The following is a 26,086-nucleotide window of genomic DNA, read 5'->3' as shown; positions in this document are numbered from 1 at the left end:
TGCCCAGCGCCGTGCCATCTGTCCCCACACAGTGCCGGGACAGCACTGTAGACTGTCTTCTGGTGCTGGGCCGTGTCAGCTGTGACGGATTCCTTCCAGAGCTGGAAGCCTTCGTTTCAGTTCTGAGAGGAATTTCGATGGAGAGTGACAAGCTAAGCTCATTTTAAAATTCACCTGGAACGGAGAATGCACGAGAGATTTTGGAGAAAAGGGCAGGCATGCAGACAGGTTTGCTCCGCTCGTATCAGACCATACCGTGAAGCCACAGGAATTAAAACAGTCTAGGAGAGGTAACTGCAGAGGGAATAAATGCACACGTACTTGGAAATTCAGTGTGTCCTAAGGGGGGAGTTATAAACGAGGGAGTGAGGACGGCCTGGTCAGTAAGTGACGCAGTGGGAGTGAGGACGGCCTGGTCAGTAAGTGAGGCAGTGGGACAGATGAGGGTCTTGCTAACATTTCTTGCAAAATCAAGAGGAGAGCCGTCTCCCGCCGTCTGAACAGGTGTCCAGATGTAGCCTCCAGTTTGGGGTGTGGGATTGAAGGGATATTTTTTATTCTTACTAATCTGAATGCTGAAAGTTATCTGATCTGAGACTCAGTCCAAAAGCCATAAAAGAAAAGATGGACATACTTGCTTACATCAAAATTCAATATAACACGTCCATTTGATGAATTTATATAAAAAAAACTTTAGTGGTTCTGTGTTCCAATGACTGGCTAGACTGCACGGTAGGAAGAAGTGCCTTTCTGTGGTTCCGTGTCCTCAGAGTTTTGTGTGTCCCGTCACCCGTGTCTGCAGATCCGGGGGCCGCGAAGCCGGCGTTCACCTTCTTGAACAGCAGCGCCCCCACGTCCAGCGCGCCGGCCCCGGCCGCCGCGGGGGGCATGTTCGGGAGCTCCGCCGCCGCCTCCAGCGCGCCCGGGACTGCCTTTGTATTCGGACAGGCCGGCAACCCTGGGAGCGGCCCTGCCTTCGGGAGCTCGGCCGAGTCGGGCGCATCTCAGTCGCTGCTGTTTTCTCAAGAGAGCAAACCAGCAACCACGTCGAGCGCGGCCGCGGCCGTCACCCCGTTCGTCTTTGGGCCGGGAGCCAGCAGCCACAGCACCGCCAGCTCCGGCTTCAGTTTCGGAGCCACGACCACATCCAGCTCTGCAGGTACGGTGACGCGAGGAAAGTGGATGTGTTGCAGCCGGACGGGCTGGGACTGTCCTCTCCCGGCAGGTAACTAGCGGGGACCTGAGAAGTGACAGGTGCCGCTAGGCCGGCTGCCCCCAGCGTGCTGTCACACGTTCGCTGCCTGGAATCACGTCCATTTGGTGGTTCGGTTTAATATCATGAACTCGTGGCGGGGAGCTTTCTAGTGTGAGTGTCCGCTTTAGATTTTCCAGGTGTTCTTTTTGAAACGTTGGGTGGTTGAGTAACCAGAAACTGGGGACTCTCTCATTCGGCGTGAGCCCGCGGTTGGTAGCACGTACGTGGGACAGCGCTGGTGGCCTCTGCTGCGGGTTAGGTAGTCGGGCGAGAGATCGCTTGTCCTCGATCGCTCTCTCTGCCTGACAAAAAATGTGGCTGCGTAGGTGGGGACACTGGCTCGTCAGCCACTTTGCTGATGGCGAATTCTGTATGGTCTCACTGAGTAATGGGCGAGGACTGTGCTCCTCGTGATTATCGAAACTGGCCTTGCTGGGGTTGGCTCCAAGACAAGTGTCTGAAAGGAAGCTTCAGGTTTGCTGCTGACTTGCTAGCAGTTTCTTGAGGATTATCTCGTGGTGGCTCTCAGGTGACATTGGTGTTTCTCTGGGCTTCTAGGATCCTCCTTTGTATTTGGCACGGGGCCTTCGGCGCCATCTGCCAGTCCAGCATTTGGTGTTAACCAAACCCCGACGTTCGGACAGAGTCAAGGTGCCAGCCAGCCCACTCCCCCAGGCTTTGGAGCTCTGTCCTCGTCGGCGGCGTTGTTTTCTGCTGCCCCTCAGCCCACACCGCCTACTTTCGGGACCGTGTCCAGCAGCAGCCAGCCTCCGGTGTTCGGACAGCAGCCGGGTCAGTCCGCCTTTGGCTCCGCAGCAGCTCCAAGTTCCGGTGAGTGCGCCCCGCTCATGGGGCCTGTGTCTGCTCTGCCCCTGGGCTCTGCGTGTCTTCAGACAGAATGGTTTCTCAATTCTGAAACTGTGCCTGTGTCTTCTTTCTTTCTTTTTTTATTTTTATTTTTATGTCTTTTTCTTTTTTAAGGATTTTAGTTGAGAGCGAGATAATGTGCATAAGCGGGGGGAGGGGCAGGGAGAGCGGGGAGCAGAGGGAGCCCAGTACACGGCTCCATCTCAGGACTCGGATCGTGGCCCAGGCTGAGGGCAGACACTTCAGCGACTGAGCTACCAGGCACCCCTGTCGTATTTCTTTAAATGTCTCTTGTACTTGGCAGAATAGAAAAGTATGTGTTGGGACTTCCCTAGAAACAACATTCCCAACTTTCATACAGTGAAGCACTTTAAGGCATTAACCATGCAGTTATAATGTAGTTATTTCTTATTCTTTGAGGTGCGGTATCGGTTCTGTCCCATTTCTCCCATCTGAGCTTAGGGGCACCCCAGCCTAGATTTCAGCCGCATTTTCTAGTCCTCGTTGTGATTGGATTTCCTTCGGGAGGTCCTCCCCGCCGCTGCAGTGGTCTCCTGGAACAGAACCCCCCCAGGTGCCCAGGACACTGCTTGATGATCCTTGACTTGCATATTTAAACGAACACTCCCGTGTGTGTGCGTGTGTGTGTGTGCGCGCGCACGTGCATGCACACATCTACTTAATACGGCTAATCACATTGTACTCTGAGGATATATTTCCTCAAAACTGTAGGATGTGTGGTTTTCTGACCGTGGAATACGACTTCATACAGAAAAGCCTGGGACAGAAATGAGCAGAAACGAGTAGCTCGCCCTCCACCAGCAGCCCCCGCCCCCGCCCCCGGCTCCCTGCTCCTTCACGCGCCTCTTTCCTTTGCTCTGACGTGTCTGGGCTTTCGTGGCGATCCCTTTCCTGGGGTTTTATTTAAAGCTAACTGCTGACCTGTGAAGCTCTACAGAACATCATTTTGCCTTATTTTTAACTCTGTGTAAATGGAATCCACACTGTGTTCAGTCTCTGGATTCGCGTGGCTTTCACTCTGGCAGAGCTCACCCGTGCTGGCGCATGTGCTGTGCTCAGTCACTGCCACACTGTCCGTCAGTTCATCCATACGCTGCTGCTGACTGTGTCCGAGTTGTTTCTATTACCAGTCGGGAAATGCACCTCTGCTCAAATGTATATGTGCCTGGAGGCACACGTGCATACTTTTCGAGGGTACATACCTGGGAGAGGGATTGCCAAACTAAAAGGGCATATCTTAGACTTCAGAAAATAATGCAGGCATATCCTGACGGAGTGTGCCTGTTCGCATCCTACTACATTGTATGAAGATTCTCATATTTTGAGTCTACTGGATTTCATTTTCTGTGAATTTATTTTTTTTAAGATTTTGTTTATTTATTTGACAGAAAAACCGCAAGTAGGCAGAGAGAAAGGGGGAAGCAGGCTCCCTGCTGAGCAGAGATCCCCATGCGGGGCTCGATCCCAGGACCCTGAGACCGTGACCCGAGCCGAAGGCAGAGGCTTAACCCTCTGAGCCACCCATGTGCCTCTGTGAATTGTTTTTTAAGGATTTTTTTGGCCTTTTTTTTTTTGGAGGGTGGGAGGTTTTACTTTTGCTTAGTGATTTGCAGGACTTTTTTATGTATCTTGGATATTAGTACTTGGCCAGTTAGTACAGGTAGCAGAATTTCCACTGGGACCTGTGTTAGCCATTTTAATCAGGACGTATGGGTTCTTCTCAGCACATGGGGTGGCGCAGTGCAGCCTCCCTTCGGACTCCCTTCGGAAGGGGCGCCCCTCCCCGCAGTCCTCCTCCGCCAGGGACCGCTGTGTGCTTAGATCAGTTCTGAGTATGCAGGTGCCGTATGGTACAGTGCGCTTTGCTTTTCTATACAGAATTTTGTTTTTTCCAGCACCAGTGATGCCGGTCTGTGTTAGGAATTTCTTTGTACCTGTCATTAGTTATAACTTTAGCTCTTCTCCCAGTCATACAGATTGCTTCTCAATCTTTCCTTATACGTTGGCTGCTTGTTATAAATAACAATACTAAAGTATTGGAAGGAAATTTTTCACAGAATCTTTTCACCCGTTCCTTCTACCAGGCTTTCTAGGCTTGCTGTTGAACTGTGGTCTTGGTGTCTCTCTTCACCATTCTGGAGATGGCCCTTCACTTCCTCTCTTTGCTGGAGGATGCCAGTGTCTTGTTCTTTCTTATTCCTCTGTTTTGAGAGAGCAGATCTTCCAGTGATTTCTTAAGTCCTCAGGGAAGAGAATTTTGAGACCTTACATTTCTGGAAGTATCTTTATTCTGTGCCTGTGTTTGGTAAGATTTTGGTTGAATGAAGGTTTCATTTGGAGATAATTTTCATAGCCGTGAAAGGATTTCTCCATGCTGGACTTTCTGGATCTCAGAGTTGCTCTGGAAGTCTTTCTTGATGTTTGCTTTTGTATGTGTGCTGCTGAAGTAAGCACTTGATCTTTGCTTTTGGACCCATTTCTTCTTTCTGAATCTCACTGGATCTTTTCTTTGGCTCCGGTGTTCTGACTTAACTAGGAGGATGTTCCTTAATCTGGATCCATTTTTATCCATTGACTGTGTGAAGAATTTAGTTTGTCTTTTTGTGAATGTCCATTGTTGGGAACTTTCTGGAATTACTTCTTTGAAGATTTTTGTGCCTCATTCTTTTACTTCTGCTCTTTTTTCCTTTTTGTCCTTTCTGGAAAGATTTCTTCCATTTATCTTTTATTTCCCCTTTGGTCAGGATTTTACTTTTTTACTTTTGCTAATTTCAGATGCTCTTTTTTGTTCCGTGGGGGTGTCCTTTTTATATTCTTAATGTTCTTATTTCAGAATTGTTACCTGTTATATCTTTAGGATATGGATGATGAGATGTGGGGTTTTCTTTTCTCCCCTTTACATTGTGGTTCAATCCATTTTCTACAAATTGTTTTTCTCTTATTCTTTGGCTCTTGGTGTTTCTTAGGAAATACTTTCCTCAACTGTCTGGGGCTTCTTGGCTATCCACTCAACAGTTGTTTTTTTAAATGGTAGTAGGAATAATTAACATGAGATCCATCGTTTCAGCAAATTAAGTGCACGATGCAGTGTTGTTGACTACAGGCCCCTGTTGTACTGCTAACGGCTGCACCCCGCCTCTGGTGTAACTGCGCTCCGTACCTGTTGGCGAGCCCCTCTCCATTCCTTCAGTTCCTCTCTCTCTTCTCTCTCTCACACACACCCCAAACCCACCCCCCCACCCCCCACCCCGCAACCACCCTTCTCTCTGCTTCTGTGGTTTGGCAGTTTGGATTCCTCATGTAAGAGAAGTCATGCAGTACCCGTCGTGGGTCCGGCTTATTCCACTTAGCAGGACGTCCTCCCGCTTCAGCCAGGCGCTTGCATATTGTTTAAAGGCTGAACAGTGTTCCTGCGTACGAACCGCCTGTTTCATCTCCTCGGTCGCCGGACATTTAGGTTGCGTCCACATCTTGGCTCTAGTAAATAATGGTGCGGTGAACTCGGGAGTTTGGATGTCTCCTTGAGGCCCTGATTTTAAATGTTTGGGAGAAATACCCAGAACAGGGTTGCTGGATCATAGGGTAATTTCTGTTTTTAGTTATTTTCTGAGGCGCCTCCGCACTGTTCTCCACGGTGGCTGCCCCAGTTTGCATCCCCACCAGGGGTTGTTTTCCTTCACGCGCTCACCAAGCACCTGTTGTTTCTTGTGTTGCTGATTTTAGCCCTTCTGACAGGTGTGAGGTGGCACTTCGCTGTGGTTCTGATGCGCACGTCCCTGACGATGAGTGATGTTGAGCGTCTTTGCACGTGTCTCTTGGCTGTTTGTGTCCTCTTTGGAGAAATGTCTGCTCATGTCCTTGGTCCATTTTTTAAATCCGGTTATTTGGGCTTTTTGACTACCAAGTTGTAGAAGTTATGTATTTTGGATATCAGCTCTTCATCAGATACATGGTTTGCAAACATCTTTTCCTGTCCAACTCTTAATTTTAGGAGTGTGGGATACCTCAGTACCACTTGATAATTCTTCATGCATGGAGAAGCTCATATATCTTGAATCTCACTGTAGGTTCATCTGATGGGCCTGCTTCCTTAGGAAGACCTGGATCTTGGTATCAGTAGGTCTTTCCTTCAGAAGGTCAGACTCCCCGGAGGTTACTCCCAGTGTCCTGCCAGTGTGCAAACTCCCTATGGCCTGTGCTCTGGGAGCCGAGTCAGGGAGGAAGGCTGCAGCTCTCCGTAGTCCTAACGTCAGCTTACTTTTGATCTTCTGTGTTCAGTAGGATGTTCGGGCCTTTGTGTGTGGCCACCTAGTCCAGAGACTGAAGTTCTGTCCTGTTGGGGTAGAGGAGAAAAGTCTCGTTTGGTATTGGGGAGGAGTGACCTGGGTTCCTGCTTCTCACACAGATACTCTCCCATCCTCCTCCTCCTCCTCCTTTTTCTTGTTTTATAGTCACACCTCATTCTCCCTTGCAGAGGCCCCTGGCACCCAAGCCTTTGGGTTTGTCTACGCCTGTGCTTTCCCGGCTGCCAGCTTAGTACTTGGCTCCAGTCAGCCCTCCGGCGTCTCCATTTTGTCGCTGTTGTCTCCTCTCTGTCCCCCATCTTCGTAAAACAACCTTTACTCTTATTTTAACATAATTTTTGAAGAAGTTAGGGCTAAATGTGGGTGTGGATTCGGCTGTCCTTCACCCGAAGTCTCTTCTACCCTGTTCTCCTTGGTCACGGCTAAGTTGGGTCCCTCGTCCGAGGGTGTCGGAGTGTGTTCGGTGTGTCGGTGGAGCGAACGGCTCACTTTAACTTTCTGTTGGGTGACGGTAAGACCGCTTAGTCCTTCCCCGAGTCCTTACCAGAAAACCAGCATTTTGACCTTAGTGAAGTGTTTCTGCTTTAACCGCCGCAGGTTCTTCAGTTTTCCAGTTCGGCAGCAGCAGCACCACCACCAATTTCAACTTCGCGAACAACAACCCGTCGGGCGTGTTCACGTTCGGGGCGACCCCCGGCACCCCCGCCGCCTCGGCGCAGCCCTCCGGCTCCGCGGCCTTCGCCTTCGGCCAGTCTTCGGCCGCGTTCACTGTGGGGTAAGGCCGCGCGGCGGGGGCGGGGCGGGGCTGCGGCGGGGGCGGGGCGGGGCTGCGGCGGGGCGGGCGCGCGCCTGCGCGGAGCGGGGCTGGGGTGCTCGGCGCGGCCCCCCGGGGGGGGGCGCTGTCGCCTTGTTTGGATGCTGAAGTGCCCCGGAGCACCGGGTGACGTAACGCAGTCCCTCTTTTTCACAGGTCAAACGGGAAAAATATGTTCTCTTCTTCCGGAACTTCGGTTCCTGGTCGCAAGATAAAGACTGCTGTCAGGCGCAGGAAATAAAGGTCGCGGTGTGTCCCACACCACGTTGGCAACTGCTGGTGCCCTGCTTCTCAGATCCCGGCCGTACTGTGCGTGGGGCTGGCTGTGGCCAGACCTGCCTGACGAGTTCCTGAGTTCGCCCCCCCAGCCCCGCCCTCCCCTCCTCCTCCCCCGTTCGAGAAACAATAATCGCTAGATCGGCGGCTGCTTCTGCCCCAGAAATAGGATCCAGCACATGACCCCTGATTGGGCCCCGCGGCCGCGCGCGCCGCGCCGCCGGGGCGGGTGGCTTTGTAGGGAGCCTCCGTGCGCGCCGTGCTGCGCTCGCCGGGGGACGCGTCGACGTTGTAATTATATGGGAGGAATTCTGTATAGATTAGAGAATGTGGAAGTGAATGATTTCTATGCTGAGTTTGTGCTGGTGTATGTGTGAAGTGAGTGAGTTGGGTGTATTGTGCACTAAAATTTTCTGATAGAGGAAGCCTGATTAAAGAATGGTCCATGCTAAGGACTTATTAGATCTAGTGCGTTCTCCATTTAATAATTATATGCTATTTCTATATTTTCATTCTCCTATCACCTGTCTTGCCTTTTTCATTATTTTATTATGAAACTGGTGTAAATACAATTTTGTTTCTGTACTTTTTTGGCATAACATAAATCTGTGAACTTGAAATTTTAATTTTGTGTTAGAAAATTTGTTTGTTCTTTGTTTAGTCTTGTCTCAGATTTTATTATGTAAATCCCATTATTCAAAGTTGCCTAAATCCATTTAGAAATCTTTAAAAAAAAAAATTGGGGATTCTTAAAGTGAATTTATTGGCTTTTCTGATCCAGTTTTGTTTGGACCAAAAACCAGTATTGTACAAAGTATTAAGCATATATTTTTATATTTACTGAAATGGACTGTGGTGACTTTGGATAATAAGGAAAAGTTTAATATTAAAGCCATGTTTATTACAGTATAATTAACATGTTAAACCATGGGATAAATGCCATCAATAAAAAATTATGAAATATGTTTTGTTCTAGTGTTAACTTATAATGAAGGTACCAGTGTTAATGGAAGGGAACCTTTTTTTGTAAAGGTTCGCCATGGTCAGAGAAATTCCAAAAAATACATTTAAGTGATTTGGACAACTCCTACGTGAAGGGGAAGTGTCTGGAGGTGAAACATAGAGAAGGTACCCTGCTTTTCTTCTGGTGCTAGGAATCACGCCTACTTTGCATATAAAATGACATATCTTTTTAAAAGTTGAAAATAAACACACGTAACCATTTGCTTGTATCTGTATCTTCCTTGAGAGGCGACTAGACAGTGTTTACTGATCAGGCCTTGGAGACACATGCCGAAAGCAGCCTAAGAAATTACGTGGTCCTTCTTACAGATTCTTTTACTAATTTTCCCCCCCAACTGGATCTCGTCCATGGTCCATAAAAGACCTGTTGGGACAGCATTTGCTTGGTTTTAGAGTTAATTTGAGCACATGGTGATTTTGTATGGACTTTTATTTTGCTTAACTTCTGGTTGAAATCCAAATTCAGAACTTTAAAATGTTTATGTGTTTTTCCAATTTTGCAAAGATATTTTTTGTTTTGAAAACATCTTAGGTCATTATCTGGTGCTGGTTTGGGGAGAGACATTTTATAATTCTCACTTTATTAATAATATACATTTGACACAGGCCTGTTTGGGGGCAAATGATGGTGAATACCGGAAACCTGGTTTTAATGTGGAGATGTTAATGCCTAACTAAGTGGCAGGTTTGTTCATTATCTGTCATCCTCTGGGCCCATAATGAGTGGGAGTATTAGGCTTTCTGCTCTGGGAAAAATTTTCATAAGAAATGTGCTAGAAATAGTTATTTAGTATTCTTTAAAACAAGTTGACTGAAAATCAAGGTGGCTTAAAAATGAAATCTGGCACCAAAGCTGTAGTCTACAGAGCTGTAATCAGGGCTTGGGACTTGGATTTTCTGTCTCCATTGTCGTTATTCCCAGGCTGCGCCTGTGGCTCCAGACGACATTCGTGAACGCAGCTCCAGCGGCAACCCTGCCCCTCCCGACTCGACTCGGTCCAGCAGAGGGAATCTCCTTCCTGGACTGGCTCCGCCGGCAGACGTACTTCGCAGCCACTCTCTGTGACTCTAACAGCGGTCTTGGACAGGCCTCGGTCCTACCTTCCCTACACAAGTGAAAACTGAGGGCAGTTCATAGAAGAAGGGGGGAAATACCATGGAAAGAAGCTACTTCTAGTGCTGGAAGACTTCGAATGCCTGAGGTCCAGGCCTGAGGATGGCACTTCAGGTACCAGGTTGTTTCAAGTAATTTATGATTTGGGGCATTAAGAAGAAGTGTAATTTAGACCATTGAAAAATGTCTTCAAGCTAGCTGCTTATTAATAGTTAACAAATTCTCTCCCGAAATTGTTCGTGTATTTGGGATTTTATTTGAAATTAAAGTGGTAGACTAATTTTAAGTTTGTAACCAGGCTATAAATTAGTCCACCACTTTAATTTCAAATAATAAAATCCAAATTTTAAAATTTTTATTATTCAAGTACTCATTATTCATGTAACTCCTGTTACAGTCGTTTCAGGCGTACAGCGGGATTCGGCAGTTCTGTACGTTCCTCAGTGCTCACCACCGTAAGTGTGGTCACCACACGTGATTATAGGGTTAGTGACTCCTTCCTGTGCTTCCTTTCGTCTCCATGACTTCATTTGTTTCCTGGGTCTATTTAAAGTTTGAAACTCAATGAAAAGGTTTACAAAGGTTAGCCTGCGTGTTGAATGGAAACTGACACTTGATGTGGTAAAACTGGGAAAATACGTGTATTGGGTCTAGTGACACATGGCAACTGAATGGACTAGCGCTGTGGGGCAACTCTTACAAGCTTACCTCGACGTCCACTGTCGTTCGTAGTTCCAGAAATGTAGGTTGTGCCTCAGCTCCGAACAGCACATTGTCTGTAGAACTCAGACCCGGCCATTGTTTAGCTACATTGAGTTGATCTGCGTTCTTCTTGAGGAACCTGTTTTGTATCCTGTCCTCCTCCTCTAGATGTGTTAGAATAGGAAGTGCTTGTAAGATCAGAATGAGGTTTAAACTGTCCAGCTCAGTCATTTACCAGCTATGAGCCTTTGAACTTCCGGTTCCCCATGTGTAACATGGGTCCTTAGTATCTTGCTTAGTAGTTGGGGGGGGTTAACCATTTTAAGGACAGAATTAGTTGAACATTAAGCATAGTCATCTGTGGGTAACTTCTGAGTGACTTGCCTAAAGAATATACCCCAAAAGGTACACTCTTTTTTTTGGGGGGGGGGGTAGACCTCTTATTTCTGAAAGCACTCTAGCTGACTGCCATTCTCCTAAAGGCCGAGAATGCTAGAAATTTGTATTTGGAAGCAAGGGTTCCCTTAAGCAGGAGATTCTAGAGCAAACTTCAATTAACAGTCAGAAAACAAAAGCATTGGTGATCAAGTATTTATTGAGATAAAGAATACAAAGGTGGCATACAAAGTATTAAAAATAGAATGCTGAATTTTTTTTATAGGCAGGCCATCAGATACTGTTTGTGGGTCAAGCCCTACTCTAATGAACTGTGAGGATATACATATAATAACATAGTTTGGAATGAGGAACTTCACCCAGGCAAGCACATAGTGTGAAGATTTTGGCCTTTGGTACAGGGGACGGGAATGGCAAGTACCTGAAACGGTACTTGTCAGATTTTAGGAATACTGGTATTATTTGGGCATACTTTTCAAAAGAAACAACAGCCTGTTTTAATAGGCTGTTTTAATAGGGCTAAGTGTGGACTGAAAATATTTAATATCCCTGTCTCTCTCACAAAGCCCAGTGCTCGCAAGTATTTTCAACTCCTTTCTCCCTTCCTGTTGCTGGAAATACTGATGCATGAGTAAAACCCCCACACAAGTCACTTAAGGGAACAAGTCCTTTTAAAGCAGAGTTAAAACAACTTATACTTGTCATGTAAAGCAATAATCACTAAAGACCTAGTAGTGTTATTTAAATAAGAGGGCCCTCAAATATGTATTTTTTTCCCAGTCCTAAATAGTGGGGGAAAACTGGAAAGTAAGTGTTTAGGTGGAAACAAGTGACTTCTGCACCAGTGCGATACAAGCAGCAGCTGGGTAATACTTTATAACGCGTTACTGTCCAAAAAGTTGTTGGCTTTATTTTTATAGTTGTAGCTTGGTCTAAAAATCAAGGCTTACTATCCTCCCATTTACTTCCCTAAACCCAGCATGGACTTAGTGCGTCAGACTTTTCTCAAGGTGCACCAGCCGTCCGGAGGCCTGGGTATGGAGATTTTCTAGATGCCCACGTTAACTGCCTGTTCTGCGGTTTTATTCAGGCCATATTCACTGCAAGTGGTCTTACTTGGCTTGACTTCTAATATTTGTTCCCTTATGACTTATCTTGTAAAAGTGATGAATAATGTTTGTACTATGAAAACAACTCTTTTTGCCTTTTTAGGCTAGAGTTTCAGCATGAGAATTATACTTGGACACAGAAAATCAGCATTTCTAGAAATGAAAAAAATAAAGTGTTTTTGAAAAGACGGAGGCTCAACCCCTCACAACCCTAAGAGAAAAGAAGTGACTCCCCCTTCTTCCCCACTATTTTGTCATTTTCCCCCCAATGATTTGGAAATCAAAATCTCTTTTCCTGTGTGCCGAATTCAAAATACAAACACACTTCATTTTGTTAGAAAGGTAGAACAGCAGTAACAGAACTTGTATTTATTTTATCAGGGTATATAACTTGGATCCCAAGATGGATCTAAATGAATCTACATCCAGCTAGGATTCTAAATAACTCATATATAGCAAATGTGCAATATTGTAAGAATTAAACTGGGCTACTTGCTTTTGTTTGGCAATAGAAATAAAAATAGCCTAGATGGTGAACCTTCTAATTATCTGAGAGGAAATTCTACATTAAAGATCTATTCCAGAGCTACATGGCTGAAGGACACTTCAAGTTGAATTCTCCATCAGTGGCCAAGAGAGCAGTATCCACTGATGCTAACGTATACACTACTGAGTGAGTTTACGTAACTTTTCCTACTGTGTCTTTCTACTGTGAAGGGCCAAACACTTTAAACATCTTCTCAGGGGCTACAAGTGAGTGATCTGTTGAGTACTTTGACACACTTAATAGGCTTTCTGTGATGTTGATTTAATAAAAAATTTTGAAAAACATGGTTTATGAAATTTTACAATAAAGATTAATAAGGGTGCTGTTCAGGTTTCTATAGACATCAAATGTGAATATTTTCAGTTTTAAAGTCAAAGAAAAAACCCACATGTCATGTGTTTGCTATTTGAGACCAAAAATAAAGTCCAGATTGATCTTTTAAGCAATCTAATTATGAAGTATCCAAGACAGGCTAGTGTTTTTGGGGAAAACAATGTCAGGATTGGAAAAAATGCCAAAGAAATTTCTCCGATAAATCTCAACACTGTTAACTGGGCCATTTAACAAAAGCATGCACACACATTTAAAACACTAAGCTTTGCTTCAGTAGAAGAATAAATTAAAATGTAATACACAAAGTGTTACTTAACAATTCCCTCAAAACATCATCCCTGGCAGGCCCCCAAAACTTAGAAAAATGTATGGAAATGGTAAGTGTCTTTGTTGTAGAAAGAACAGTTCATAATGGGAAAACTGCTAATATTTCACAGGCTACTAGTATTTTATCATGAAATACTAAGATTAATATTTAACTCCTTGATGTTTCAAAAGTCATGGAACTATATAAAATATAATAAAAAGAAACTAGCTAGTATGTGACTACCTGGTGTAGAAATAGAAGGTACATTCAGGACACTGAACAGCACTAACACTTCATGCTTCATGCCACTCACATACTGGGAATATTGTTTTACAGTAAATATGCAACAATTTGATGAAGTCCTTCCCCCCACATACTTCTCGTTTGATTTAGGGCACTAAAAACACTTGCACATGAATTTCAACTTAAATTTACGGTGAAAATTTAGGTGACCCTCCCCTCCCCCTTTAAAAGCAATCACTAACTTACCTTTTCTTTAAAAATAATCAATGATAATAGAGCAGTAGGGCTGAATACTTTTCATCGTCATGCAAAACTTGCCCCAAACACGTGTTGAACAGGAACAGTACTTGTACAGTGACATCATTCCCACAATACACTGTAGTCCAGATCTGCAAACTTCAGGTGCGGGAACTGCTAGGCCTGCCCCGTCCGCCCCTTTGTCTTGCAGCTAACTCACTTCCTCCTAGGCCGGGGGCCAAGTGCATTACCAGATTTGTGTCTCCACTCCGTCTCCCCAAAAGCAAACACAATTACCCCAAGAAGTGTTAACTAAAGATGAGTTAATGTGTTTACAAAACACAACTGGACTTTTTCCATCATTTTGGGATAAACCAAAATAAATTTTTGAAAGTTTCATCTGGCGATTTCACAGCTGAAAATGCTTTCAGCAAATTCTAAGCCTTAGATCTTAAGAAAGTATATGTTGTCCATTGTCGATTATAAAACCACTTGCCGTCTTTTCGATCTGAAAATTTTTAACACTTGAATTTAACAGGTTTTTCTTCTGGAAAAGTTCTTTGGCATTCAAGTAAAATCAATACTTTCAGAATAGTCACCTGCATCACACTGGAGCGACTGCTTTAATTTCTAAATCATCAATTAGTGTAACTCAGGGATACCGATGGCCTTGACACATAATTTAGTCTTGTTACTCCAGAGAGTATGGAATTCAGAGCTTTTGGAGGCATCATCTGACCCCATTTCTTTTTACCACAATGGTTCCTGCCACAATGTCATAGGCTGTTCGATTATGCTGAAAAAACAGCAGTGTGATGAAAGCAGGAAAAAAAGAAGCAATAGAAAAATTCTTGATCAAAGCTCGTATAGTAGACCTAAAAAATTAAGGTAAAAAATACCAGATAAATTACATACCAACCACTTAGAGGTTAATACTATCCTACACCAAGTTTAAAATATATATATTTAAAATATACATTCAAAGTATTGAGCGTTTTTACCTTAGATATCGGAGTTACTTTGAAATAATTGCATTATATTCTGATCAAACCACCTGGGCTCTAAAGACAACATCAACAGAAGAGTAAGACTAAGACTTCAGAACTTCCACATGAAGAGCACTGAGGAGTACTCTCAGAATGCGAACTAAAGGTTTAGAGTATTTTCTTGGATATTTGGCTAGAAGAATAGCTGTTCCCTTTACTTACCTTTTGAATATTCACTCGTGTGGGTTTAGTACCTTCTACACTCATGCCTCCTGCAGTCCCCTCTTCTACCTTCTGTGAGGCTCTGACAGCTTAAATTACTGTGTATTCTTTCTTTGGGGGATGCTGTGATTAAAGAAAGCTTTACAAAGCTTCCAAGTGTGGCTCAGAGTGGAGAATTCTCCTATCCGTGTTAGATTTCTGCCTCTCCGTGCACGGCAAGGCTATAGAGAAAGTGCGTGGCTGAGTGCGGCTCTGAACGCAGACTGGCTGCTGTCAGATCCATTTTCAACCACTCACTCGCGCTCCACATCTGTAAAAAGGGGATAACGCTACGGATGGTACCTGGCTTATTAATGCGTATTGTTTTAAACAAGGCCCGTTACGTAAGAGGTGCTCAATAAACAGCCATTACTGATTCTCATTAAAAGTAGCAACCAGGATTATAATAATCACAAAACTGTAAGGAAACTTGAGGATATCTGCAAAATGGAGGCTTCCAGAGTCTCTCCTGTTCCTTTACATAACACCCCAGCTCTGAATCATTCTGGCAGCAATTCCAGCCTGTATCTTGTTTTTTGCTCAGCTGACTGCCACCTACTTAAGTCTCTACAACTCCCATGAGCACAATGTGTACCTCTCCCCACAGAGCCAGACGCCGCCAGCCAGCCCTGTGTCCTGCCAGCGGGACAAGCGCGCTCGTGTGGTTTGAGAGCCGGAGCTGGGTGAGTGCAGGCGTTTCCGCCCGAACCCTTGCTGCCCATTCACGATGGGATGACACGGATTACTACCACGTGGAAACTGGAGGCGCGAGGCAGATTAGTAACTGGCCCAACAGCCACTGATTTAGAGAAAAACCGAACTAGGTACGGAGCACTGATCAGACACCGCCACCACCCAAACCCCCTCGCAACTTTTATTCCATAAAATGATTATCTTGAAATTGTACACTGAAGAGGGGTCTACAATTCCACAACAGTTGAAAACCTCCACCTTTTCCGTTTTAAACTTAACACAGGTTAATACCATTACATGCCATGGGAAAAAAATACCAACATCCTAAAAATACTTAACAAATGGTATAACTTAGGACTAACATTGAATTCTACACTTAATTATTTTCGTATGTATGTAGGAAATTAAGCCAAGAAAAGAACTTACGTTGTAATGCTAACATTTGAGGAAGGAATCACTAAAACCCGACTCGGTGCAATAAGCACTGATGTGTCACATGTCACCACGCGAAGGCCGAGCAGGAACTTCCCTGGGGTAGCTCCACCTGCTCCCCAAATGCAAATTATCTAAGGAAAGAAGGAGAGTTTAAAGATTATTTATTTATTTGACAGAGGGAGAAGTCAGAAGTAGGCAGGGAGGCAGACGGGCGGTTGCGGGGGGGGAAGCAGGCTCCCCGATGAGCAGAGAGCCCAATGCAGATGCGGGGCTTGATCCCAGGACCCTGGGATGATGACCTGAGCCTATGGCAGAGGCTTAACCCGCTGAGACCCCCAAGTACCCCGAGAGAAGGAGAGTTTAAAAATAATTTACTAGCTCAACTCTACCAATTTTAAAGATAAGTTTTTTTGCCATGTTATTCATGTTTTAAAATTTTAAGTTGAAAGAATCTCAGAATATTGGGAGGTCAACGCTGTAAGGCTTCTCTGCAAGTCTTTTATACCCTCAGTACCACAAGAGGTCTACTGTAAGATTTCTCTGTGACCCATTTTCTTTTTTTGTTTAGCAATTTGTTTCTATGGAAAATACATTTCAAGTTCCACAACCAACTTACAAGTATATTTTTGGACCACAAGGCTCAAATATGTTATAAAGAAATTGTCTCCACTCAAAAGTTCTGCTTTTTGACTTGAAGAATACTACGTTAAAGAACATGTGGAAAAAGTTAAAGAGATATTTGACAGAAACATGCATAATTATAAATTTCCATTACTTTTTATGTTGGGCTGATCATCTAAAATTAGATTGTTAAAAAATAAATAAAATAACTTGTTCAATGTGAATATTTGCTGAGTCAGTAGCTTACCTCATAGAAACAAACTAACAATCTGTATATAAGAGCCACAATCATCATTTTCTGCAAGTCTTCCATTGATGTGTCTTCATCTATTTCTTCTATTATATAATGCATAGCAAACTTAGAGATATCCCTATACAAAACAATAGTTTGGGGTTATAAAGAATTATTTACCAGAGCAATTTGCATTGGTATTTTTTCCAGCAGTGTCACAAACTAAAACTGAAATTCTAAATTAATCTTTAGGTTTCCACACATTTTAGCTTCACAGAACATTCATTAGCTTGTTCAACAAACAAGCAGCATCGAACTAGCCTCAGGGACTCAACCTGATCTCTGCTCTCACAGAGACTCTTACCTACCAGACAAAGCACAACAAAGTACCAATGAAGTGGGATGGGGGTGATGACGGAGAACCCCAGGGTAGTAGGGAGACATGTTCCAGGTACATTTCACTTAGGGAGTGAAGGCTTCCCAGAAAGGACGTTTGAGTTTGAGCTGAGATCTTGCGTAGGAAGAGAAGTTAGCCAGACAGAAGAAGGGGGCGGGGGGAGTTTCAGGAGAGAGAGACTAGGCTGTGATGGAGGCTGTAAGCAGGACGGTGTGGCTCAAATATTAAGTACAGCAGGTCAGAAATAAGAGCATCTGTTAAGTGATAGGAAGACAAGCCTTTATCCTAATGGCAGTAAGAAATCGCTGAAGAGTTTTAAGGTGGGAGAGGGGCAGAATCCGAATTTATGATCTCCTTGGTTTTACTATCAGAGACTGGACTGAGATAGAGCAGGAGATGGCAGACCGAGATACCAGTCAGGAGGTTTTTGCTATGATCCAGATAAGAGATGACAACCACTGGACTGGGGAGAAGCAGTGACAATGAAACAGTACAGGGACAATGGTCTGAGCCAGAGGCTGCGGAATGGGAGCCTGAAAAGAAAGGAGCTGGTACCTGGTTGGCTGTGTGGGAGGTGGGAGAGCAGAGTCAGCGGAATCCAAGTAACACTCAGGTTCCTGGCAAGGACCCTGAAATTTCACCAAAGGGTTTGTATCTTGACACACTTACTACCTTTGGATTTGTAAGTTCCGGGCTTCACTTCTTGAAGTAAACCCAAACTTCAGTCTACAAAAAGGAAGTATGAAGCTCTGCATCTCATGTTGGTGATACAACTGAAGACTTCGTATGAAATGAGCTCAGCGCTTAGCATATATAGAAAGGGCTGAGCAAGCGGTCACTGTTCTGTGATTACTAATGTGAAAGGAGGATCATTCAGACACACGGCTCACTTTGCAGTTCTCTTGGGACTTCCCCCGATATATAAGCTATCAGCTATCCCATTTGGAAAAGCCGTCTAACTGATTACCAACACTTCAGCTACCCAAAGCTCTTTATGTTTTTACTCTGAATGGGATAGTAAGAGGGAAATTAATGCCTAGTCTAATAAAATGGTTGAATAAAAATCAAATGTTTACCCTCTTTTGATAAGTGAGATTCCCACAGATCTTTCAGAACTCATTGTTCTTTCTTTTTTGTACTTATTTCTTAAAAGCAAGAAAACAAATATGACCAAGCTCCTTGGAGGAGCTCCCTGTAGGAGAAATCATGACACTGGCACACTGACTGTCCACACAGTCACCTGCGGCCATGACCAGAACTACAGAAAACAAGACTTCTATGCAGTAGACATTAAAACCTTTCTGCAAATAACCTTAACTTACTTTATTCCACTGAGGTGCATAATGCTTAAGACAATGGTTGCTTTTATAAAGAAGAGAATAAAGAAATCCACCATCTCTGCCATAAATCTGTGGGCCAAGGATGGAATAACATACTCTCTGCCTGTAAATTAAAAAAAAAAAAAAAAAGAAAAGGAAAACTAATTATTTCACAAAGGCCTTAGAACCCAAGCTAGGTAATAAATGGAGAACACAAAGTCAAGGTATAACCAGCTAATAAAAAAACAAGTTAAAACCTCACAACAGTTCATGGTATTGACTATCTCTATCAGTACCACATGCTATTTATTCCACTATTTACTGAACAGCTTAAAGTTTGCTTTCACCACCTTACGGTTTAAAAACGATTTCACAGATACTAAGTTATTTAAGGCACTCAATACATTTCACTAGGGACTCCAAAGCATACCCTGGTGATCACCAAGCCTGTGACACAAAATAAAACATTTTTTAGTAAGAACCCAGGTCAAGTATAGATAATTACAAAGTAAACGCCTGCGTTCCTCATACTACCCCCTCTTCATTAAGATTGTCTTGCTTCTCTGTGTAATAAATCCAATGATTATCAATCTGACACCGCAAGTTCTGAGTGGGATCAAATTCAGGAAAACTAGATCTTGTCTCCTATATGGCTGAACAAAGTAAACAGAAAATCTAACTAATAAACTAAAAAGTGTAACTAGTGTTCCAATTCCCATACAGAAGTAAACAGACAATATTACAAAGAACATCAGGCAGGGCTCCAAGGTTCGTAACAACGTCTGCATTCATGTCAATCTCCGTTCATATCCGTCAGCTTCACCAATTCCCCCATCAAGGATACCGATACTACCATTTATCATCATAGACCGCATCATACATAATAAGCCCACGTCTGGATTATTCCCAGCACGACCCGCACCCCCGACCCCGACCCCGACCCCGACCCTGCCCTCAGAGTGGGTTTGCCACCCGAGAACGAAGCTCTGAGCTCGGTCTCCACAGCACAGAGATCAAGCGGCCAGTCTCCTGAGCAAACATCTCCTTTCACGTGGAGACGACTAGTCCCAGGAATAAGGGAATCAGGTCGGAGGACCGGGTCTAAAGGAAAAGGAACCCGTACAGCCTCGCCGCACACTTCAGGAACTTCCAGCCTGGGCGAACGACCGCCGCGGAACGCCGAGAAACACAACCCGCGCGGCGGCAGCGGCTCCGGAAGTCGCAAGCGCGGCCGCTCTACCCCCCGCAGAGCGCCCCTAAGACCCTCCCGCTCCGCCCCGCCCCGCCTCTCCGTCGCGCTGCTCACCTGCCTGCCGCCCGGTCTCGCTCGGGCTTCGCGAAGGGGCGCCGGGTCCCACTCTGGTCACTGGGGCTGTCCGGACGGGCCCCTGCCCGTGCGGAGCCCGGGCTCCCAGGCCCGCGACCGGAGCAGCGGCGGTGATGCCGGTAGCCGCTCTCGGGTCGGGCCCGGCGGCCGCGGCGCTCAGGAAGTAGAAGGGGTTGTAATAGCCCAGCTGGAGGGGCGGCAGCGCCGCGGCCTGGGGGGCGGCGGCGCCACCGCCCGAGGGGTAGCTCGGCGGGGGCGGCTGGGGGCTGCAGTAGGCGGGGAAGGCGGCCAGGCCGCTGTGCCAGGTGAGGTAGCCGCAGTAGGACTGCCACAGCCACTCGTGCACCTGCCGGGAATACTCGCGGGCGCTCAGCCGCGCCGGCCTCTCTCGCGGCGCGGCGGCCTCGGGCGCCTCGCGGCCTGCCGGCTCCTGCAGCCCCGCGCGAGGGCCCGGGGCCGCCTCTCCGCACTTCCCGGGCTCGCGCAGCGGCTCCGACTCCTCGGTGGTGCCCGCGGCGGGCGCGAGGCCCGGGACGGGGGGCCTGCCCGGGGCCTGGGGTTCGGCCTGCGGCCCGTCCCGGGGCCGTGGGGCGGCGGCGGCAGGAGAGCCTCTCAGGGAAGGGACGGGCTCGGCGTCTCCTCCGCCGTCGTCCTGCCCAGGAGGGCGGCCTCGGGCTTCCTCCGGCCCCTCTGCCATCGTCGCCTCAGCAGCACCCTCGGCGGTCCTGTCACTGCGCCGTCTCCCTCCCCCACTAGCCCCTCCCCAACGGCCGGGTCGCCACCGCAGCAGCCGCAGGCGTCAACAATCCGCCACCGGAAGCGGAAACCCCGCCTCTCCTCGGCGTCGCAGGCCGCTGGGCGGAGCCGGGGAGGGAGGGCGTGGAGGAGGGGCAGCGTGCAGCGGCGCGGGCGTCCGGCGTCGGGCGTCTCAGCTGACCCGAGCTGGTGGCTCCTCGGGTGTTCGGACCAGGTTGCCCGCTCCCTCGCCAACTCTCACGGTCTTCACGAAGTCTAAGGCCCGTGGCTTCCCCACATCATCCCCTGGGAGGTGGGCTCAGGCTGTCCCAGGAGAAACTGCGGAGGGAGGAGGAGGATTTCCGAGGGAGGTCCGGGGTCCCGGTTTCGGTGACGAGCCGCGACCGCGGGTCTCCAGGCACGGGGCTTGTTGCTTACTCCGCCTGCGTTCTTTCTAGTAATCAGCCCTGGCCGTGTGGACGCAAGACGGTGACGCAAGACCTGTCCCCGGGGTTAAGGGTTAAGAAATGAATCCCCAAACTACAGGATGGCTCGGCTGCAGGGATTTTCAGTGCAAAGGACGGGAAGTGGGATTATAGGGATTATGTTGATTTAAGATCGAAACTCGTCCTTATGCCGGAGCTAACCTGTGTCGCTAAAATCTTACTTTCCACGGCTGTACACTAGCAACACTGCCTTTCCTCAAGCCTTCGTCTCGGCCTTTAGTGTATCTATTCCTTTATACTCTGTTACGGCGAGACCCGTTCGTATCCCAGGGCTTTGGAGCCTTCTCTGAATACTGGGGCCCAGGCATGATTTCCCCTTCCTCTGAACTGTATATAGCACCTTATATTTTTATATTTTAATATACTTCCAAATGTCATGAAGTTGATTAAGTGATAAGAGTATGTGTTTGTATCGCGGTACCATTCCGAAGACCTTTAGGGGCTAAGTACTGTGGTCACACTTGTTGCTAGTGATGTCCAGAAACATTCTTGACTGCCCCGGGAACTAGAATAGTAAAAGGGTTGACTTTTGCCCTTAAAAGGTTCAGTAGCTCATATGATTAAAGGGAAGGACCTTTCATGAAACACTCGAAGACCTATTTAAGACAGTATAAGTATAAGAATCCAAAGTAAGGGAGGGATCATGGTGGTCTATGGCTAGCAAGGTTACTCTTAACATGTTTGGTTTTAAGAATTGTGAGGAAGTTGGAGCATTTACGCAAATAAGCATTCCTACTCTGGAGGGTTCTGGGACTGGGGGTGGCAGGAGAAGCAGGAAGACATGACGGTGATATGGAATGACTGTGAAATATTGCAGTTATTAGGGGCATGGACTTTGTTTTCAATATCATTGATTAGCACATGGCACAGTGCCACCTGCATAGTAGACATTTATAGTAATCAGGACTCTTGCTTGCAATTGGCTTGTAACTGATTTAAGAGAAAAACTAAGTGAATTCATGACTTGCATAACTAAAAAGTTCAGGAGTAGTTCAGGTTTCACAGATATCTGGCTACAGTTGATTACTTCAGGAATCACTTATTTTTTGGTTTATTTTCTGACTTGCCTTTTGAGTAAAGTAAGAGTGTTTCTGTTTCAGTGATTAAAACAAAACAAAACCAGAATTCTAACTAGCTTGAATGAAAGAAATTTTTGGCTTACGTAAATCAACAAGTTTGGGGGGTTCTACATAATATGAGAACATTCAACAGGACATCCAATAGGCATCCCAAAAGAGAGAAGAAAGGCAAAATTCAAAGCAGTAATAGCCCCAAATTTCCTAGAATTGAAGAAAGATTATGCTTTAGAATGAAAGATCAAGTCTTAAGAAAATAACACATACATCATGATGAATTTAAGCAAAGGGAAAAGTTTAACAATAGTAATCAAAACATAAACTACTGACAAAAAATGACATTTAGACTGGAAGCCAAGTTTTCAAAAGTAAAAATAGGTGCTGAAGAGAGTAGAATGAATATATGTAGTACTGAAGAGAAAGTACTGACAACCTAGAATGTTAGAACCAAGTAAACAATGCTCAAGAGTGGAGATGTGATGTAATGCACTGTGCCGATCCAAATAACATACTGATCAACCCTATCCCCTTCCCATGTCATTCAGCTAAGGATTGAAATCCCAGGGATGTAGAAAGAGAAGTATTTATGACTCAAAAATATAAATGGCTTCTGGAAAACTGGTAGTACATGAGTTTTGAATCTCCATGGGCCCCTACAGAGAAACAGACTAGGTAGTGAAACCAAAAATGCATGAAATGTTTACAGCAAAACTAACTAACAGATAACACCACAAGCCCCAGAATGTAAGAGGATGAGGTCAGACCACAAATGCAAAACAGGCACAGTGGTCAATGCCCAAAAAATCAGATCAAAATTGTAAAGATGTTAAAATGATAAAAGAAATAAAAAGCAAAAATAAATCAGAGTAAGAAGAACTCAGAAATGAAGTAATAGAACTTAGGAAAGAATTAGAAATTTGAAAAGAGAAAAGATCTGAAAAGAGTACCCAACTAGGAGGAACACAGACACAGACACAACACAAACTGGGAGGAACAAACCCAACAGATAGTGTCCAAAGAGAACTAGAATTTGAAAATGAGATTTTTTTTTAAGTCCAAAAGAAGTATAGAGAAAGAAATGATGGACACTGAAGATTGGCAAAGAGGATCCAGTATATGGATAAAGAAGTCCCCCCCCCAACCCCATAAAGAACACCAGAGCCAGTTAACAGAACAAATACAGCGCGTGGTAATTTAAGAGAACTTTTCCTGAAATACAAATATATTTTTGTATGTATATATATTCACACATGCCCTGTAATATATATTCATATGTATATTCACATATCTTTTTAAAGCCTCATACTGAAAAAGCATACTGTGAAAACAATGAATAGCAAGGTGTATTCTAGTAAAAATGACCACACCTCACGTTTTGGTCATTTGGGGCAACATTATTTTTTTAAAGATTTTATTTATTTGACAGAGAATAAGCAGGGGGAGCAGCAGGCAGAGGGAGAGGAAGAACAGGCTCCCCACTGAGCAGGGAGCCCAAAGTGGGATTCCAACAGGACACTGGGATCATGGCCTGAGCCGAAGGCAGGCGCTTAACCAACTGAGCTACCCAGGTGCCTCTAAGGCCAACATTTATTAGAGAAAGAGAAAGAAAACTGGATTATCATAGGACTTCAACATTACCACTTCATAAGAGGAGAAAATGGCAAAGCATTTAAAGTATTCAAAGAAAGAAAACAAGAACTGAGGACTTTATATTCAACAAAACTGATTTTCAAGTATAAAAACAGGCAATAAAAACAAAGGCAGAAGGACAGTGATGAACATTAAATCTTTAATTACGTGTAGCTCTAAGACTAAATGAGGGTGCGTTTCAGTCAGGGTGCGTTCAAGTGACAGAAACCGCAGAGTAATCGGAATGGAGAACGTTTGCTATAAAGCATTATTAATGGAATTGGAGTGAGGGGAAGTTGGAGGGTAAGAAGCAAAGAGAAGTCCTACCATGTAGGAGCAGTAGATCTGGGGAGCGGCCACCACTCCCAGCACTGAAACTGAATGCCCGAGGAAGGGCTCCTCACCCCCACCCCGGGGCTGAGGTCTGGACCTTGTTGGGGAGGGCATGACTGGGGCTCACTGCTGGACACAAGCTCTCAGAAGTGTGGCCTCAGTGGGACTTATTAGAAATCTCCCACGGTCCAGAGAGAGCGCCTTCCTGTAAGTGGTTTCTCTGGAAGGCACTTGGCCAGCAGCTTGCCACTCTGAAGCCATCCAAGAGAGGGGGTGGCCTGGGCAGCTGCTGCGTGTTGGCCCCCCGGCAGTATCGGAAGGAACCCTGCCTTCTGTGGGAGCCCAAGGAAGTTAGCACATGAAAACCGGAAGGGGAAGCCTCTTCCTCCCCCGTGGCTCTCCAGTGCCTTCTACTAACCAAACCTAACATCTGACCAACTGGCATGGAAGGAGTATTTACAGAGTTCAGCCCCATTATTGCAGAGCAAGTAAAGATTTGGAGCCCAGAGTCCAAAAACAGACATCTAATACAGGGTTGAGAGAGTGTCATCTGAGATGGATATATGTTCTGAAATATTGATACGAAATTTCTATAAAACTGGAGGGGAGTATGGGAAGAACATAGGCAAAAAATTTTAAACTTTTCAGTATAATGATGGTGGTAATGTTTGTATTTTGAGAATGTGTGTGGAATGTTGCATAAAATGAGTAATTATCATTAGTCTGAACTCTTACCTATCTCTTGTCTGATTTTCTGATTCTTTTCAGGAAGTCATTGTCCTTATCACCTGCACGGTGGTCTTCAAGTGTCATGTTCCACTAAAAGAAATGGGCTTATTGGAGGGTTGGATGATTCTATATCTGGGGCAGGAAATGCATAGAATGAACATGATATGTCTTGTAATACCAGAGAGCAGAGGAACTATTAAAGCCTTCTAAGGTCATGTCCAACGGACCCAGAAGCCAACTTCAAGAGGTTCCCTTTGGCCAAAGATGGGATCATTTGAGTTTCAATAAAGGTAATAATTAGAATGAACAGTAACACGTCACTTATGTCTAAATACAGAAACTAAATACAGAAACTAAACTGGAGTCTGATCAAGTGTCTGGATCTAACTGCCGATTTATAGGAATCAAAAAACAAAAAAGCATGTTGAAATACACCCTTGGTATGCAATCTGCAGAATCCAGACTGAGGAACCGCTGAGTTCGGCAAGAGATACATTGTAGGAAAAGAAAGGGATGGGAAGAACCATTAGATTAAAGGAGACTGAAAAGGCACCCGATTAAAGAAAAGAGCAAGACTAGGGCACCTGGGTGGCTCAGTGGGTTAAGCCGCTGCCTTCAGCTCAGGTTATGATCCCAGGGGTCCTGGGATCGAGCCCCACATCGGGGTCTCTGCTCTGCTCTGCTTCCTCCTCTCTCTCTGCCTGCCTCTCTGCCTACTTGTGGTCTCTGTCTGTCAAATAAATAAAATCTTTAAAAAAAAAAAAAAAAGAGCAAGACTAAAATATAATGTCTAGGGGGATTCACTGAAAGAAATACCAAAAAAGTGATCAAAGTCAAGGGAGAGGGAGGGGCTGGTAATTGGGAGGGGGCTCACAGACAGGCTTCAAAATTCTGTTTCTTGATTTGGGAAGGGATTACAGGGACGTTCCCCTTCTAATAAACCATCACATAGAAATGGAATGTTTTTCATTCACACCTAAACGCCGAAGGGTATACTTCAGCAAAAAGGAAATGTAACACAGAAACAAGGAAGTCAGTGCGAAAAAGAAATGGCTTTAAAAACCTTAGATCCGGGGCGCCTGGGTGGCTCAGTGGGTTAAGCCGCTGCCTTTGGTTCAGGTCATGATCTCGGGTCCTGAGATCGAGTCCCGCATTGGGACCCTTGCTCAGCGGGGTGCCTGATTCCCTCTCTCTCTCTGCCTGCCTCTCTGCCAACTTGTGATCTCTCTCTGTCAAATAAATAAATCTTAAAAAAAAAA

General features: G+C 45.4%; 2 protein-coding genes across 5 annotated transcripts in view; one reads left to right on the top strand and one right to left on the bottom strand.

Annotated features, from left to right (window-relative positions):
- The window catches only part of NUP153 (nucleoporin 153), a 75,387-nt gene extending 66,626 nt beyond the window's left edge, over positions 1-8,761 (top strand). For all 4 annotated transcript variants that reach the window (XM_045085062.1, XM_045085063.1, XM_045085061.1 and 1 more), the window contains 4 exons: positions 803-1,159; positions 1,814-2,086; positions 7,045-7,222; positions 7,418-8,761. In XM_045085062.1, coding sequence (XP_044940997.1) covers positions 803-1,159; positions 1,814-2,086; positions 7,045-7,222; positions 7,418-7,502 — 893 coding nt within the window. In that variant the 3' untranslated portion in view covers positions 7,503-8,761. The remainder of the gene's footprint in view (positions 1-802; positions 1,160-1,813; positions 2,087-7,044; positions 7,223-7,417) is intronic.
- Positions 8,762-10,953: 2,192 nt separating this feature from the next.
- FAM8A1 (family with sequence similarity 8 member A1) lies at positions 10,954-20,654 on the bottom strand. The gene is made up of 5 exons (XM_045085065.1): positions 19,799-20,654; positions 18,496-18,616; positions 16,792-16,915; positions 15,915-16,054; positions 10,954-14,423 (listed from the first exon to the last, which is right to left on the bottom strand). Exons 1-5 carry the CDS (start codon positions 20,514-20,516, stop codon positions 14,279-14,281), a joined length of 1,248 nt encoding a protein of 415 aa, XP_044941000.1. The 5' UTR covers positions 20,517-20,654; the 3' UTR covers positions 10,954-14,278.
- Positions 20,655-26,086: the final 5,432 nt, after the last annotated feature.

This window comes from Mustela putorius, unplaced genomic scaffold (assembly GCF_011764305.1).
Source record: "Mustela putorius furo isolate JIRA1106 unplaced genomic scaffold, ASM1176430v1.1 tig00000831_pilon_pilon_pilon, whole genome shotgun sequence".
Classification (NCBI taxonomy): domain Eukaryota; kingdom Metazoa; phylum Chordata; class Mammalia; order Carnivora; family Mustelidae; genus Mustela; species Mustela putorius.
This window is presented reverse-complemented; position numbering and strand designations above follow the sequence as displayed.

Bases quoted from the DNA above. Each gene is read 5' to 3' on its own strand.
- FAM8A1 (XM_045085065.1), bottom strand. From the start codon at position 20,516: ATGGCAGAGGGGCCGGAGGAAGCCCGAGGCCGCCCTCCTGGGCAGGAC. The intron at 18,617-19,798 runs GTGAGCAGCGCG...TTTAATTTACAG, and splicing joins CGAGACCGGGCGGCAGGCAG to GCAGAGAGTATGTTATTCCA. The intron at 16,055-16,791 runs GTAAGCTACTGA...TTCTTTCCTTAG, and splicing joins TGTTAGTTTGTTTCTATGAG to ATAATTTGCATTTGGGGAGC.